Raw genomic sequence first — 18,023 nt, forward strand, 5'->3', positions numbered from 1 at the left:
GTTAAAAGCAAGGTCTGGTGGAAGGTATAAGGAGCAGATTGTTATCCTCTTTTCCAGATTGACTGAAATAGCAACAACTTGTAGAGTTGTATTTAATTGTATTGTGGAGTGCTGTAGAGATTTATTAATAAATAATTGCAGCACCTTCATAGGCACAATTACCAAATGGGGGATATGAATTAAATATTGAATAATTTAGTCCAGGATTATAAGCAGAGTTGCCTAACACTGTTTCCTGCAGGCATATAATCCCTGGATCGAATTCATGCATTAGAACTTTAAGGTCTTCTGTGTGGCTCTGCGACCTTTACAGTTCCACTGAAGGATATTGAGCATGAATGCTAAGGTGGTAAAATGTGCTCTTCCCACTCCTTGGAGGGGAGGTACTGTTCCTTTATAAGAGATTGTTTTCTTAATCCCTTTTCATCTGAATTGGTGTTCAGGGTCTTTGGTTGATCTTCATATTTTTTATTATGATCCTGATGTTCAGAATTTCTACTGTGATTCTGTGCACCACTAATCCTATTTGTCTTGGGGCGGCAAGACTGAATTGAACTCGGATGTTTTAGTTCTGAATCTACTTTTGGAACCACCTTTCTAGGAGGAGAGATCTCTTCCAAAACACTGAAACCATTTGAAGTTTTTATTGTAAAGCTATCATTATTTGGGGAAGTATTTCTTGTGTACTTCTTGGTAGTTGTAATTATAGCTTTGTTATTATTTTTGTTTGTGGCTGTGACGATCGATGGCTCTGAACTAGCTCTATCTAATTGGGATTGCTCCTTTAGCTTATTTTTGTTTGAAGTATTAGTTGATTTTGGAGGTGAATTGGCAGCTATTGTAGAGGTGGCATTTGTATCAACTTTGTAAGATAAATTTTCTGTGCTTTTGGAAGTACAATTTTTGGTATTGGACTCCAAAGCACTTGCCAACAAAAGTTTCTGACCAGTTTGGAGATTTTCATTATTATTTACAGTCAGAGGAATAGCAGGTTTGCGATATCTACTATCAGATGCAGTTATTGGTGGCCTTACATTGCCAGAATTTTTTATAAGTTTTATTACAAATGCGTAAGTAGAGTTGGCACTTTTGTTTGCCCCCATTACCATGAGCTTTGCTTCACTAATGCTGGTATGTTCATTATCAGCCACTCCCAACACTTCTTGTTCAAATCTGTGTCTAGGGCAAGCCCTAGAATTTGGAGTGTGGTCACCCTTACATAGAAAACAGTATCGGGCTGCTTCACACTCCTCAAAATTATCATGCTCTGCAGAGCACACAGAACATCTTTTATTGTTATCACAAGAGTTTTGAATGTGGCCATATTCAAAGCATTTGCAACATTGTTTGGGATTTCTTTTATGTTTTTTAACCTGCATCCTCTCATGGCCATCAATGATGGTATCAGGTAGGTAACTGGAGAGGGTTAAAAGGATAGCTGCATCACCACCCAGTTTTTTTACATGAGATACACAAGGAGGACATCGATGGAGGATCTCCTCTTTAAAAACACTAAAGTCTTTGGAGTAAACTACCCCTTTCTGTATGTTAAAGAATCTGTGAGATGAAATAGATTCAATATTTCCACTTTCAGGAGGTTTAAAATTTGATAGCAGAACTGCTTGAGTCTCATTACCAGCTTTTATTAGAAGGTCCTTTCCACAGGGTTTTAAATTTCCAATGGGAATGGAACCAACCTTGCTCTCAATGCATTCAGTGGCTTTTATTATATTTTTTCCTCCCTCCTCATAGATAGCAACATGCCATAAAGGGGGAGGAAGAGCTCTGGTACATGGGGCTGGTTCATGTTCTTCAGTCTTAGGAATAAAATCAAATGGTTCATCATTCAAGTTTTTCACTGAAAACACTTTCGTGCTGAGAACCGAGTCATTTAGAATGTGGCCGTGGAGTCTTTGTTATGCCTCACTAGCTTCCAAGGGAGAGGAAAATTTAACAAAAGCAGAAAATGATTGCTTATCTTTTTCTAGAATTAATTTCATTCTTTCCACTTTGCCAAATTGTTTTACTACACTGTATAAACATTCATAATCAAATGACAAGCCTACATTAGTGCAACAAAGGACCCTATTATCTGAATCAAATCCACCAGACTTACTAACACCCTGGTGTCTCAGTGTTTGGTTCTGTCCAACAGCCAAGCTCGTATCCATGTTCATGCCAGAAGTCGCTGCCAGTGCCGTTAAGTCGTCGGATCCAGGGGAAGGAAAACTAATAGCCAAATCCATAAATTTAAACCAGTCCACATGCAGAAGTCCAAAAAGTGCACACCCGACACCCAAGAGCCCCTGCACAGACCCCGACGGCACATCAAAAAGGGAAAACTGGGCAGCTTCTACTGCCCAGCTTCCCCACCCCAACACACTGACAAAGCCCGCGCAGAGACCCCAAGATACCAAGCATGCACACATCAGACCACCACACACAAACTGGCTCATCCACCCACCCAAAACTGCTTGGTTATATCAAGAAAGTATCGCGAATTAGTCAGGTATTCACATTCTCCACCAATGGCACAAGTGAGAGTTGATTCTCAACAATCCACCCCATACCCTACCCTTTCAGGATAGCACCCGTACGCTTGCAGTGGCCCAGGTGTAAGCCAATCTGCCTGCTGGGAGTTCTGCCACTGCTAATGGGGGGCTGACTCCCCACTCCAACCGTACTGGTGGGCTTCCAGACAAAAGCCAGGAGTCCCACCTCCAAAAACCAGCCCCCCCTGGATTCCGATGGGCTGATCCCCAAAGATGGTTCCACCCTCAAGATAGCAATGGGAAAAATCCCATCGCCATCCCTTAGATCCAAACCATATATTAAAGGGTGGCGATTCAACCACCACAACTTCCACAATTAGCTTCGAATGCGAACCCCTTCCAAAAAACGATCCCTTCTCAGACTCAACTAAGCAGTAAAATTTTGCAAATGTGGAAATGTCCATGCCATTTAAACCAAAAACTACATAGGATGATTCGTCAGGACCCAGGCCCAAAGGCCAGGGTCCCTTAGCCCCTCACCTCGTCAAGGCGTACTACTGGAGGGGTCGGACCACCATGGGACTTTGTGTTTTGTTGTTTAAGTATATCTTAGTTTAACCAGACCACTGACCTGGTTAACAGCTCTCCTAGGGCTGGCCCGGAAGGATTAGACTTATTTTTACGTGGCTAAGAAACAATTGGTTACCTAGCAACAGGACCTACAGCTTATTGTGGAATCCGAACCACATTATGACGAGAAATGAATTTCTATCACCAGAAATAAATTCCTCTAATTCTTCATTGGCAGCTCGGAGAGTTGAACGCTGGGCCAACAGCGTGCCAGTCGAAAGCTCTACCACCCCTCCAAAGAAGAACTTGTTTTGTATGAGATTTGGATTTTGGTATTGCTTTACCAGCAGCATTTGTAATGAAGTCAACAAGAAATTCATTAGTTTCATTATGGTCTTTTAAATATTCAAATGGTGGGATATTCCTAGTGTGGAATTCATATTGCTCCCAATCTGCTTTATAAATGTTATATTGAGGGACATGCTTGGTGGGATTATTTTGTAATAATGAAATTAATATTGGGAAATGATCACTTGTATCCAAGCCATCAACTGTATTCCAACCCAATGTGTCTACTATGTTTGTTGTACATAGAGTTGAGTCGACTGAGGAAAATGTCCCATGTGTTTTAGAAAAATATGTGCTGATTTCATTATCATTTATACAGCACATGTCATACGAATCTATGAATTCTTCTATTTCACTTCCTGCTGTATTTGAGTCCGTACAGTTACAGTCCCACATCGGACTGTGGGCATTAAAATCACCTACTATTAATGTAGGTTCCTTGGCATTATTATGTAATTCTTTGAGTCTGTCAAAGTCAATTTTTATTGTGTTGGTTGTATGAATTATAAATTGCATAATTATCATTTTTTTTATTCATATTCTACTACTTGATATCTGCAGCTTTGTTATGTACATATATAGCAGTACCTAAATTTCCTTCTTCTTCTCGTGATGTTGGTGCTAAGGTATATTTACCTAATGTTGACACAATTTTGTTGACATGTTGTAAACATAATATCATTGGTTCATATTCTTTTAATAAACGTTGTACTTCTCCTAGGTGTAATCTGGTCTGTAGACCATTTACATTCTACTGTATAATATAACTATTGAAAATATTTTGTTATAGCAGTCGAATTTTACTTTTTTTTTTTTTGTATTATCAATTTAGATTTTTTCTAATAATTTACTTATAACATTCATTTGTTTTCCTTTATAATATGCTAAGTGCTCAATGCACATATACTGTACCCCTTTTCAAGGTTGCTCAAATCCGTCGTTTCTTCTTTTCTATATTTCATAAAATTTCTTATAATGTTTGTCCAACCACCTTTCGTTGTTTTTGTTATTATTGCACAATTCTACAAAACAATCATTACATCCATATGTGTTTTTATGTACATTCCTTGTTTCATTTGCTCTTGTACCAATTACTGGTGATGGAGTAACCTCTTTTCCCTTGACATAATCATTATCATCTTCAACTTCAGTGTTTTGGACTTCTGTATCCATAGGTTTTACTGTTATTTTAGGAGATAAAGGTATATTCTTTGTTTGTTTTTGTTCTTTCTTTATATCCTTTGTCTTTGGTTTAACCGATGTTGCTCTGATAATAGTTGGTTTCTTCGTTTTGGGTGGTGTTCTCTCCAAAGGCCTTTTTTTATCTTCAATTTCCACTCCATCATGACCCTCCTCTGTTTCTTCCGTAGTAGTATCATCATCCTGTGCTATTTGCATTAACATTTCAAATGAGTTTGATAAAATGTTACCCATATCCTTTGTGCCTGTTTCTTGATTCTCTACCATTTTAGTTTTTTTCTGTAAAGCATTATTTTCTTTTTGAGATTTATTTTCCCGTGTTTTGTTACTTCTATCTGTATGTATTTTTGATTCATTATTAGTTCTTGTTATTGAAGCATATGTAAGTTTCTTAGCAGGATCTTGAATTCCTCTCACTTTCAATTCTAATTTAGCCTCTCTAATAGACATCCCTGTTCTTTCTTGCAGCATTTTCAATTCCGTATCGTATATGTAATACATGCATTCTTTGGATCTTGCATGATGATTCTGCCCACAGTTTATACATTTTGGTTCGGTGCAATTCCATTGTGTAGCATGCTCTCCACATCCACAATACGCACATACAGCTTCGTTTCAACAATACAGTATTTTTTTGCATGCCCATACAGTATTTACTACAGTTTTGACACCGTAGTGGTTTTGGGACATGGGCCTTATTTCTTTGTTTTGACCTAAAACTTTAATTTTTTGGGTAGATCTTGACCCTCAAATAGGGCCTTATTTCTTTGTTTTGACCTAAAACTTTAATTTTTTTGGTAGATCTTGACCCTCAAACTTTTTGTGATTTTTTAAATTTTCTTATTTTTTTGTTTACTCAGTATATTATATACTCACATTCTTGGACTCTGGGATATCATTTTTTAAGAGAGTTCAAGAGAATATTCTTTTCAATTGGTTCGTCACTGCTCTCAGGAAGCACAATGGTACCCTAAATGCTATTCATAGTGTCATGCTTTTTAATTTTTTACATTTATATTTTCTATTGCTGTAACAGACATACAGTCCTCAGATGAGTCTGTTGTGGCTTCTATAAGCCACATCTTTTATCTGTCTAAATCACATTTCTGTCGTTGAATGTCTGTTTAAAAGGTAGTTCTCTAACTTTAGGGCTGATATTTTCTGTTCTGTTTCCAAGGTTAGAAACCCTGACCAGCTTCCACTCCCAAAGAGGGAGTCGAAGTGAGTCAAGGTTGGGTCAAGACAATATTTACTTCTTTTGGGTTTGTTTTTCACTGGAGCGTAAGGTTCCAGTGTAATTACATTAGTATGTTTTTCTCTGTTTTTCAGAGAGAGGTTATCAGAGGAGGTTCCAACGGTTGTCAAATGTGCGGAGTCGCTACCATCAAAGGGTCCAGGGACACTTAAATCTTTAACACTGCTGAGCATAAAGATTGAGGTACAGTATATAAAAACAAAAAACAAAAAAATTAATAAACCTGAAAACCTTTAAAAGACATCATCAGCCTTTCATGGAGTTTATTCTTACACCAATGGAACAAGTGAGAACTGACTCCCAAATGTCCGCTCCCTACTCTACCCCAAAGGGGATGGCACAACATGATTAGAGTGGCCCACATGTAAGCCAAACCCGCTTGTAGGACTGACAACATTACTAGAATCCAATCATCCTCCCCTAATCATGTTATGGGCAAACCGGATAGAATGCCGAGAGTCCTATCCCCAGAACCAGACCCTCCTTGGAATCCACTGTCCAGTCCTAAAGAATAGTTCCCCCTTTGAGCTATCAATCTGATATATCTCAGGTCCAGGCATTACCAGGTTGTTGATGGTCCTACCAAAGTTCCCACTATTTAGCTTTGGATATAAACCCAGACCCAGCTGTGATGTCTTTTTCTATTTATCAAGTCCAATAAATTTTAGCAAAAGTGGGAAATGCCATAAAAATTAATCCAAAAAATTTATAATGATGTATGGGATTCTTAGACTCAAACCTGGGAACAAATTCCTGGGGTTCAAGAGCCCCCTCACCACGTCAAGATGGTCCCACATCAAGGGGGAATAGTCCCTTAATCACTGCTAGATAATCCTACAATGAGGGAAGGTACAGAAAAAACAAATATATAGAAGCTCATTAAATCAAAAACAGCAAAACTAGGGAATAAAATTTTCAATACAAAGTACAAGTTAATTTTTAAAACTATATAACTTACTCTTTTTTTCCGGATATCAGTGGAAGCATATTTGCCACTACCAGAATACCCTTGTGCATATCCACTTTCATCAGCAGCAGCTTTCAGCCATTCTGGGACTACCTGGTTAGCCTGCATAAAAATGATGTATTTGATATGAGAAAACAAATAAGCTTGTGTAGTTGACTGAATATATAATCATTCACTTATGATTATGATGGATAATATGCATCTTACAATTAAATTTGAAATGTTCAAATGGTAACTTCAATAAACTTACATACATGGCATGTGTGTAACAAGGTACATCAAGACTACAATGGTCACTGATGCAGATGTCAAAATTATATTTGTATATCTAAAATAAACAACATCCATCCGAAGAATGTACCTACCATCCTAGTCCTGAGCCTCAATAAGAATTTATTCTTCAAATGTATACTTAAAGTATCACCCTACATCAAATATATCCTTAAATTATTATCCTATTACTGTGTTAATCTTTGAAATTTTATTATTAATATAATTTCAAAGTCATCTTAAACATTAGTACCCTTAAAAATACATACATACGTACTTCTAACCCTTCCAGCCAAAAGAGAGAGAGTGAGTTACCATTATGACTTTATTCAGCCAGCCTTGCACTGGCACAGCAAAAGAGAGAGAGAGAGAGAGAGAGAGAGAGAGAGAGAGAGAGAGAGAGAGAGAGAGAGAGAGAGAGAGAGAGAGAGAGAGAGTTTCTCTCTTTAATCTCTCGTTAATTTATTTCTCTTTATGACGTGACTGACAACAACAAAAATTATATGTTTGTTTTTGTCTTCCAAAGATGTATTACCTTTACTACACTACTACACTATGAACACACACACACACTTTGTTGCGTATGTGTTAACACCAAATGGTTACAGAGACTTAAATTAACAATATCTTTGAGCTCAAAAGAGAGAGAGAGAGAGAGAGAGAGAGAGAGAGAGAGAGAGAGAGAGAGAGAGAGAGAGAGAGAGAGAGAGAGAGAGAGAACTAAGTATCTATTTATCTATGTATCCATTTCTCACATTCTACTCTTTGGTACATCAAATATACCTTAAACTATCGTATTACTGTATTAATCTTTGAAATAATATTAATATTTTAAAGTCATCTTAAACATTTTACCCTTAAAAATATATGTACGTACTTCTAACCCTTCTCCTTCTGGCAAATACAAACAGAGAGAGAGAGAGAGAGAGAGAGAGAGAGAGAGAGAGAGAGAGAGAGAGAGAGAGAATAACTCCTTACAATATCAAAAGATTGAAATCCAAGAGCCCCTGTCTGCAACACTTCCCCTCCGGTCAACATGTCAAACTGTCAAGTTATCATCATCATTATTATTATTATTATTATTATTATTATTATTATTATTATTATTAAAATAGTTTAACCAGGCCACTGAGCTGACTATCAGCTCTCATAAGGCTGGTCCGAAGGATTAAGATGAAATACCAGGTCTAGGCCATAGGCGTAGAACTGGGACCAAATACATCATTCGCATGGTGATGAATAAATGAAAATGAAGTTGAAAAGAAAAAACTGTATAATGAACATTTGCTCGAAACTGTCAAGTAAATTGCCATTCAATAACCCCCCCACCACCCCGCCCCCTTGCTGAACTCGCACCAAGAAAGACTGGTGTTGATATGTGTTCAAAGTTTCAAATAATTTACAATACAAAAGTTGTAATTAATGCATGGAAAATATATTATTATTATTATTATTGTTATTATTATTATTATTATTATTATTATTTAATATTATTATCTGAAAATGAGTACTTATTAGGTAAATCATTTATTTGTCATAAAAACAAATAAACATACGTACACATTACAAATGCATTAAAACTCTCTCATCTCATCGAGAGAGAGAGAGAGAGAGAGAGAGAGAGAGAGAGAGAGAGAGAGAGAGAGAGAGAGAGAGAAATTATTTTTTATTTAATGTTATTTTTTAAGCTTATTAAACTTAATATTAATATTTGAAAAGTAGTACTGTAAATAATTATTTTATCATAAAATGTACCCTCTAAAAATGCTTATTCTGTCATCCTGAAACACTTATTCATCATTTTAGTTTAATTTCAATGTTACTTTAATATAATTTGAATATCATTTCAATAGTATCAATTCTGAGCATCAGCATGAAAAAACCAGTTTAAGAGGTCAGCTGCAAACAAGGTTCACTATAACCAGGTCCCTTCTGTACTATACATGTACTGTAAAGGGGTCCGTCCTGAATGGAGGGAGAAAACCAGTTCTCTGCCACCTGTTTTACTATGCATTATTTAATCTTACAGTATTATTATTATTATTATTATTATTATTATTATTATTATTAAAAATAGATAGAAGACCCTCTTTTATACAAGTAGTGCTGCAGGTGATAGCTGCATCAGCAGCATTCAGTTTGCATAGTTTTCTCTATTTTCCTAATAATTCATTTTTCTAGGTTACTGCATTCTTCCAGTAACATGGAGATATTGGTCATAACTGGAGAGGAAAGCAGGTTGCAAAACTGGATAATTTATTTCCAATGAACACAGTATATACAACAGTAACAAGATACTGAAATTAGGAATTCATCTTCCATAGAGTTGTCCTTCAGGAAAAAATCTTCTTTCTGGGCTCGACCTGTGTCACCCAGTGAAATAATCCATTAGCACTGATTTCTAGGTATAAGTATTGCTAAGTACTCGTATACCAGAGAAAAAGCTACCCATAATGCCAGGGTTATGACCCCTAGATCAAACGCCATTAGATGGTGTCGGTATACACAAGGGGTGAGTGGTTGCCACTACCACAGGTCTCCGTCCTTATAGATCTCTCCAATCTCAAAACCCCAAAAAGTGAGGGGCCATTCTAAACCTCATCCTCCGCACCCAGCCAACCACCACCCCGGCCGCCATCTTATAAACATTCCAATTTAGCACGCTTTCAGATCACACCGTGTTTTTTCTTGGTGTTGTGTTTTTGGATTTTTACTGATTCGACATGTCTTCCGACCCAGAATTCCCACCATCTAAGTTGAGTACCATTTCCTTTTGGTTTTTTTTTTTACAGAGGCATATTATTTGACTGTTCGTATATTGTTTACCAGGTTAAATAGTGCTACGCAGCCGAGCGTGGGCTGTGTCTGCCTCTGCCATGCTTGACCCTCAGTCTTCGCATGTTATTAGCAGGAAGTTCTGCTAGTTTTTATCCATGCCCCATTCCATTGGAGCCTTATTTGTAGAAATTACCATTTCGCTGATAGGAGGCTAGGGAGCCCGTATCTGACTGATCTAGGCTAGGGATGGAGGTATTCCCCTCCCTTTTTCTGATCATAAATTTCTCCCTTTTCCCCTGGTTTCCTTCCTCCACCAGTGAGTTGGTACCTTCTAGATGGTGGTATTGTTATGCTCATGATCATATCTGATGTGTACGAGGATGGATGACACGTCTATTCTTGGATTAGTTTTGTATGTGATTCGGCGTCAGAGGCGGCCATCTTGCGTATCCCCGCTTCCCGCATAATGGTTGTTGTTTGGCCCTCTCTGCCGCTGAGTCATTTTTGTATTCATAAGTATATATTTTTAAGTATGTATAATTTTAAACTTCTCACATCGATTGGTCCCCTTTTTTATGTTAGTACTCTTGACGTCAGGTAGTTTTATTCGATTAGGTTTAGCCTAGCCTACTCGACCGTACCGTAATCGGTTTCGGAGAGTTAGGCTGGACAGGATAGGCGCTTTTCACGATGCTCATGCTACCTACCTCACCTGACCAGGCCGTTTTGAGGGTTTTGGAGGGAGTTGTTAGGTTTGTGAGGGAGTTCCTCGTTCCCTCTTGGCCCACCTGACCAGGCCGTAAGTTTTTGGACGGTGAGGTTAGGCTAGTGAGGGAGTTACTCTTCCCCCTTAGCCCACCTGACCAGGCCGTGAGGTCTTGGAGGGTGAGGTTAGAATAGTGAAGGGTCTCCTCAATTCATAGTCTTCCACCTGTCCAGGCTGTCGGTTTTGGAGGGTGTGGCCAGGTTATGCGAGGTTCCTCTCCCCCCCACCCTCACCTGTAGCGCTCATCCTGGCCTTCCTGAACAAGCCAAGAAGTTTTGGTTTTGAAGGGTAGGCTGGGATCAAAGGTTGCACAGGTTATTTCGTGTATGTAGCCTAGTCCTTCTTTACCTGATCAGTTAGCTTTTGGTGAGCAACCCAGGCTTCTTCCTAGCAGAGGGAAACCGATCGCTTGCGTTCGGCACCCCGTGGGGAGTTTTCATTCGGCTTCCAGAGGGTGCTACCCACCCATCTGGTCGCCGTTCGCCAGGTTTCCGCCACTCTGCTACCTTTCCCTTATCGAGTGGTGTTTCGTTTGCTCGCTTTCCACAGTTATAGCTGGAGCGTCAAACACTGTCCCAGGGATGCAATCATGAGTTCCGCTATGTTCAGTCTCAGCCAGGTTAGTCGGATCTTTCGTTGTTATCGTCCACGTTACCACTCCGGTGGGTATGGTTTTCGGTTAGTTGGCGCTTTCCACTATGTGGTTCCCGCCCTGGGCGATTGAGAGTTGGGGCATAAGTGAACACTCCTTTCCGCCACCTTACGCTGTTTCCATAATATGTGACATAACGAGATTTCCGTGGCAAATCACGGCGGAGTACCATAGCGCCAGACTATCTTAGAGTACTTTTGTTTACATGATTAGTGGTTGGCCATTCTGTAGCATAACCTATGTTTATTATTCTGTACTGCCGGATTCAATTCCGGCGGGTTTTACCTGATGACACACATTTCATCACCCATAAATCTGTGTATTAGTCTTGTATTACCGGATTCAAGTCCGGCGGGTTTTGCCTGATGACACGCATGTTTCATCACCCATAATCTATGTTAAGGTAGCCTATTACCACCGGACCTACTCCAGCGGGCCTTGCCTTGACGTTACTCATGTACCGCCATTCCACTTACAGATGGTACACTGTCAGGAGCCAGGGTGTACAGCGGTTCTCCAACAACCCTGTGGACACGAGGTGTGCCGGTCGCACTCCAGCTGCTCGGTCCACGTTGGGGACCTGATCGTCTGGCACCCAGATGGCTGTGAAGTCTGCTACGCTCTGTACGAGCTAGTGGTGGATGAGTCGGTAAGTTTTAAGAGACCGCTAACCTTTAGTCTCTTTTTGACTTTAATGATTTATATAGACATATACGGGTAATTGGAGAATATTCTCAGTAAATCCTGCCCTTTCTTACAGTCTGACCAGATCATCCGTGACTCTTCGCTGTCGACCCTGAAGATCTGGGTCGGCGGATTTGGGAGGAACGTTGCGTCTGGCAAACCTTACGTCCTGTCGGAGGAGATCTGCAATCTCCTCTACCCCGGAGCCCGGATCTCTGCTGCAGTGCTGGCGGAATTGGCCGCCCCTATCATCGAGAGGATCCGGGAAGAGACGCAACGCTCCCAAGAAGACAACCTGTGCGGAGAGGTGACGGAAGAGGTGACGGAAGAGGTGGCGGCTATCAACATCCACCTCGAACCCATGAGCGTGGACGTGGACCACCAGGTAGAAGGTAAGGTGGTAAGTGAGGCAGGGGGAGAGAGTTTTGGTAGTCCCCTTTTTGGTTCTCTTCTTCTTCTTCTTCTTCTTCTTCTTCTTCTTCTTCCTTTCAAGGGTTTCCTAAACCAGCTATGCTTGAGGACAGATCTAGGTCCGTTGTCCCCAAGGTGAAATCCTTGAAAAAGAAGGACTTACCAAAGTCCTCTAGACCTCAAAGGTCTAATCCGTCAGCTCCCTTAAGGTCGTCACTGGCTCTTAAACCAGTGGCGTCCACTAGTAAGGCTACTCCCCTGTCCACAGGGTCGAGATCCAGGGTGTCCAAGGCTAATCCTCCACAGCCTAACTTTGACCCTGAGGCCTTTGCCGAACTTCTGATGCAGAAGTTGGACTCTAGGGTTGAAGCTAGGATTCAGGCCCAGGAAAGCTTGCTCTCCGGATTTATCCAATCCGGAGCAGTACAGCACTTCATGTTGTTCCGGATGCCTCCAGACTGCCCCCTTTGATAAGGGGAACCCGTGGCGGCTGGCTCTTCACGCCCCCCTGCATAATGATACCCTGACCATCGAGGGCTTGGGCACTCGTCGTCTGGAAGAACTGGAGTTCTTTCCACCCGACCTGGTGCCTCCCTACCCAGGCTATGCCAGGCTAACAGAGGAAGCCTGGATTAGATCAGACAAGGTCCCGAAGGAAACAGTTATCTTTCCCAGGGACCAAGCCCAATCCACCCTTATGCGCGCTCTCACTGACTGGAAGTGCAAGAATACAAAGCTTACTCCCTTTAAAGGGACTTTTACGATGTTTGCGGTAGGTGACTCCATCCCTACCCCCTGCACAACTAAGGTCGCAGTGTTGACTAGTCAGGCGGGAATAGAGGGAAAACTGCTGCCTCAACTCCGGGAGACAGATCCCACCTCCCTTCTTTTCCCCGGGGATTCGGAATTCTGGTCGGGAGCTCTGGCTACGTTCACGGTGGGTAAACTCGACCCCGAGTGTGCCTCCACCCTGTTTAGTGAACAGCTTCCCAGGATTCCGGAGGCCCTTCTGAAGGCGGAGTTTGAGGCTAAGTGCAGGTTGAGTCGCTCCCTGCATTCCATCACCATTACAGAGGTAACAGCGTTAACTTACACTGACAAACCTCTGTTCCAGGTCTTGGCGAAATCACTGTTAGTGTCATTTCAATCAGACCTGTATGACTTTGTAGTGGCGAGACAAAACTGCCGGAAGCATATCTTCGCAGACGCCACTATCAGACATGAGCCCAATAGACTCATGAAGAGTTCTATCTGGGGACCTAACATCTTCCCTGAGGATGAGGTCAATAATGTTCTAGCGGAGGCAACCAGAGCAAATCAAAGTCTTCGCTCCCGCTGGGGTCTCCCTTTTAAAATGAAATCCACCGAGACCTCCGAACCTCAATCCAGGGAAAAGAAGAGGTTCAGGAGATATAGGAAACCCCAGGTTCAAACTATGCTTCAGGCTGTACCGGTCTCTCAGATCGGACAGCCTTCCACTTCCAAAGCTCAGCCTCAGCAGCAGTTCGTACTGATGCAGCCGGCTCAGCAAACCCCTGCTCCGCCAGCCTTCGTAGCGTTCCCAGCCTTCAACGCTTCGTTTGAAAGCCAAGGGGCGTTTCGAGGCTACAACAGGCATGCGAGGGGGAGCAGAGCCAGAGCCGCCTACAGAGGTAGGGCTGCAACTAGACCGCTCTCCCATGGAAGAGGAGGCCGAGGAGGCCGAGGAGGCAGAGGAAGCAAGTCCTCTTCCATCCAATGAGTCTCCTCAGGTAGGCGGGAGGTTATATCTCTTCTGGGACCATTGGACCTTCAGTCCGTGGGCCCACAGCATAGTTTCAAAAGGTCTGGGATGGAGCTGGAGCAGAGGGCCTCCTCCACCAGTCAGATTCCATCAACCTCCATCCAAAGACTTACTGGACTTTGTAAAAGACCTTCTTCAAAAGAAGGCAATACAGAAAGTGAGACACCTGAAATTTCAGGGCCGTATGTTCAGTGTCCCGAAGAAAGACTCAATCCAGCAAAGAGTAATTCTAGGCTTGTCTCGTCTCAACTTATACATTCACTGCGACAAGTTTCGCATGCTTACAATCTCGCAGGTGCGAACCCTACTTCCCCGTGGGGCCGTCACCACCTCTATAGATCTTTCAGATGCATATTATCACGTCCCGATTGCGAGAAACTTCTCTCCTTACCTAGGGTTCAGACTAGGGAAACAAGCATACTCATCAGAGTCATGCCATTCGGGCTCAACATAGCGCCCGGGATTTTTACCAAACTGGCAGAGACAGCTACGGGCCCAAGGGATTATGTTAGCCGCATACCTGGATGATAGGATAATTTGGGCATCCAACGCCAAGGAATGTCGAAAAGCAACATTCATAGTGATCAGCTTCCTGGAATCCTTAGGTTTTCAAATAAACAGGAAGAAATTCTGTCTAATTCCGGAGGCTCAGTTTCAGTGGTTAGGAATCCAATGGGATCTAAACACACACAAACTGTCACTTCCGCCAGCCAAAAGGAGGGAAATAGCCAAAGCTACCAGGCAGTTCCTCAAAAACAAAAGAGCCTCTCGTCGTACCCAGGAAAGAGTCCTGGGTTCTCTTCAGTTCGCGTCAGTGACAGATTTGCTGCTGAAAGCCAAACTGAAGGATATAAACAGAGTATGGCGGAGACGAGCCAACAGCAGGAACAGAGACAAGATATGTCTAATTCCGCCGGTGTTCAGGAAGAGGCTTCGACCGTGGTCAACAGTCAAGAGTTTGTCAAGGTCAGTGCCTCTCCAATTTCCCCCTCCATCATTAGTGATCCATACGGATGGTTCCCTGAGCGGGTGGGGAGGATATTCCCAACACAAGAAAGTTCAAGGAACATGGTCAACTATGTTCTGCCAGTTCCATATCAACATTCTAGAAGCAATGGCAGTATTTCTAACACTAAAGAAGCTACGTCCAACCAGACAGATTCATATCAGACTGGTACCGGACAGTGCAGTAGTTGTGCATTGTATAAACAGAGGGGGCTCCAAGTCGAGCCATATCAATCAGGTAATGATTGCAATTTTCTCTCTGGCAAGGAAACATCTTTGGCACCTGTCAGCTACGCATCTGGCAGGTGTTCGGAATGTCTTTGCAGATTCACTATCCAGGACAACTCCGCTGGAGTCGGAATGGTCATTGGACAAAGCATCATTCGAGTGGATTTGTCTTCAGGTACCGGGTCTCCAGGTGGACCTGTTTGCCACAGAGAGCAACCACAAGCTTCCATGTTACATTGCTCCCAATCTAGACCCTCTAGCTCACTCCACGGATGCGATGTCAATAGACTGGAACAGGTGACAAAGGATCTATCTGTTTCCACCAATAAACCTATTAATGAAAGTTTTACACAAACTCAGATCATTCAAAGGTCAAGAAACACTTGTAGCACCCAACTGGCCGAAGAGCAATTGGTTTCCTCTTCTTCTAGAGTTGAAACTCCGGCGCAAACAAATCCCCAGTCCAAGATTGACACAAGTAGTACAAACTCGGACTGTGTCAGCTTCCTCAAGAATTCTGAATGCCCTAGCTTTATGGACTTCATGAAGTTTGCAGCTCAGAAAGACGCAACATTGATCCTATTAACCCTTAAACGCCTAATGGACGTACCATACGTCGACTAAAATTGTCTGATGGATGTCAAGTGGACGTACCATGCGTTGACTAAAAATGCTTTTTTTAAATATTGGCGGAAAAATAATTATAGGCATAGTTTGCGGAAGATTTCAAATCACGCGCCTTGAGGGTTGCTGGGAGTTCACGGATCAAGCTGTTGTTTTGTTTATAAGCGTCACCCAGACGCGCATGCGCGAATTCCCTCCTTCTCGTACCAGACAGCATCAGCGCCGCATCGTCCGAGAGCGATTTTTTGACGCACCCGTGTTTTGCATTACTTTGGCGAGTGTTTGCGTATTTGTGAGGCAACAGGACGTTTGCAGAGATGTCTCAAAGCCGTCAGGACCGTGAAAGGCGCATACTGCCTGTCGGTAGTGAGCGTGTGAGACGAGTTTTAGACTGGGATGCTGGAGAAGGACCCAACAGCCAAGGTGACCCAGCATCTCAGCGCCGTGTTGTGCGCCCACGTGTGACCGAAGGCGACCAAGGACCACATCCCGTGCCTTTTACGACCCCTAGGAAGCATCGGGGTGTCCTGAGGGGCATCCGAAAGCATTTGGGAGGCCTCCAACAAAAGGACATTGACGAATACTTGTCGGAGCTCGATCGAGAGCAGGTGGGAAGTCCTGATTTCGGTGGCAGTTGGTCATCCAGTGATGAGGACATCGCGCCTGATGTCAGTGATGACGAGTATTTGGCCCCAATGTCCGTACGGGAGCCACAGGAGGAAAGTGAATTAGAGTTCAGTGGTTCTAGTGCGTATGAGGGAGAGTCTGAGTTGGAGGAGGAGGAGGCCCCGATTGTGGCTGGTGGGGACGAGACCGAAAGTGATGGCGAAAGTGAGGGAGGCGGACCAGCTGGGAGTGTGGGAGTGCGAAGACGTGCCCCGTGCGTGCGGCGTCTTGCGAGCACAGGCCCGTAGAAAGTCGCAACGTCACGGCAGCTCGGGTGAAGGCCGTTCGTCCGAAAGTGATGAGGGGTGGTTGGAGGACCCCACACCACCTAACATGCACCCATTCACGGCAGTACCTGGACTGACCGTCCCTGTGCCTCTCACTACACTGGGGTTCATTCAGCTCTTCCTGACGCGGGAATTGCTGGAATTCCTGGTTGCGGAGACGGCAGATTACGCTCGGTACTGCCGTGAGGAACTGCAGACGACGATGTCGTATCGCTGGCGGGGCTGCAACCTCACGGACATGGCGCATTTTTTGGGGCTCCACATTTTTTTTGGAATGATGCCTGCTGCCGACGTCAGGCAATATTGGAGGCGGAATTTTTTTTTAAGTACGCCCAATGTGCCCGGCATTATGCCCCGTGATAGTTTCCTGGCGATAGACAGGTATTTCAACACCTTCAACCGAAGGGCTGTACCCCGGAATAACCCCGACCGCCTCATCTTAGTCCGCCCAGTGTTGGAGTACATTCGTGACCGGTGCCAGTTTCTCGTGGTTCCTTCCAAGAACCTTTCTTTGGATGAGGGGATGATGCCATATAAAGGGCGTCTAAGTATAAAAGTGTACAACCCCAAGAAGCCAAAGAAACTCTTCGGTCTTGTGGATCGTTTCCGTAACCAGGGATACCACCTGTTTATGGATAATTATTATAACTCGGTATCCCTGGCCCAGGAACTGTATGAAGCAGGTGTGCACGTCAGTGGTACCCTTCGGTTGGTGCGTGGGGCCCAGAATGTCCTCAAGAGGTTTGCTAGCCACCCGCAACATCTGGCAAGAGGAGAGACAGAGCGGCGGCGGCGGAAGGGAGATGTCTTCGTCATCTGTTGGAAGGGGGTCCGACTCGTGCCCATGATTACGACGAGTCATGAGCCCATCCAAGAAGAGATCATTCAGCGGAAGAAGACACGTCGGCAGGGGCGAGTTACGTATGAGGAGTTTTGTGTCCAACGCCCTACTGTCATCGGGCACTACAACAGGCACATGGGAGGAGTTGATCTCTTTGATCAACTCACCCAGTATTATCCCTTCGCCAGGAGAACCA

At 43.2% G+C, this 18,023-nt stretch overlaps 1 protein-coding gene across 1 annotated transcript in view; it reads right to left on the minus strand.

Annotated features, from left to right (window-relative positions):
* LOC136843747 (probable ATP-dependent RNA helicase vasa-like) overlaps positions 1 to 18,023 on the minus strand; it is a 711,228-nt gene that overhangs the window by 47,562 nt on the left and 645,643 nt on the right. Inside the window, exon 15 of the mRNA XM_067112404.1 lies at positions 6,824 to 6,934. Within this exon, the coding sequence (XP_066968505.1) occupies positions 6,824 to 6,934 (111 nt within the window). The remainder of the gene's footprint in view (positions 1 to 6,823; positions 6,935 to 18,023) is intronic.

The sequence above is a fragment of the Macrobrachium rosenbergii genome, chromosome 12 (genome assembly GCF_040412425.1).
Source record: "Macrobrachium rosenbergii isolate ZJJX-2024 chromosome 12, ASM4041242v1, whole genome shotgun sequence".
Classification (NCBI taxonomy): domain Eukaryota; kingdom Metazoa; phylum Arthropoda; class Malacostraca; order Decapoda; family Palaemonidae; genus Macrobrachium; species Macrobrachium rosenbergii.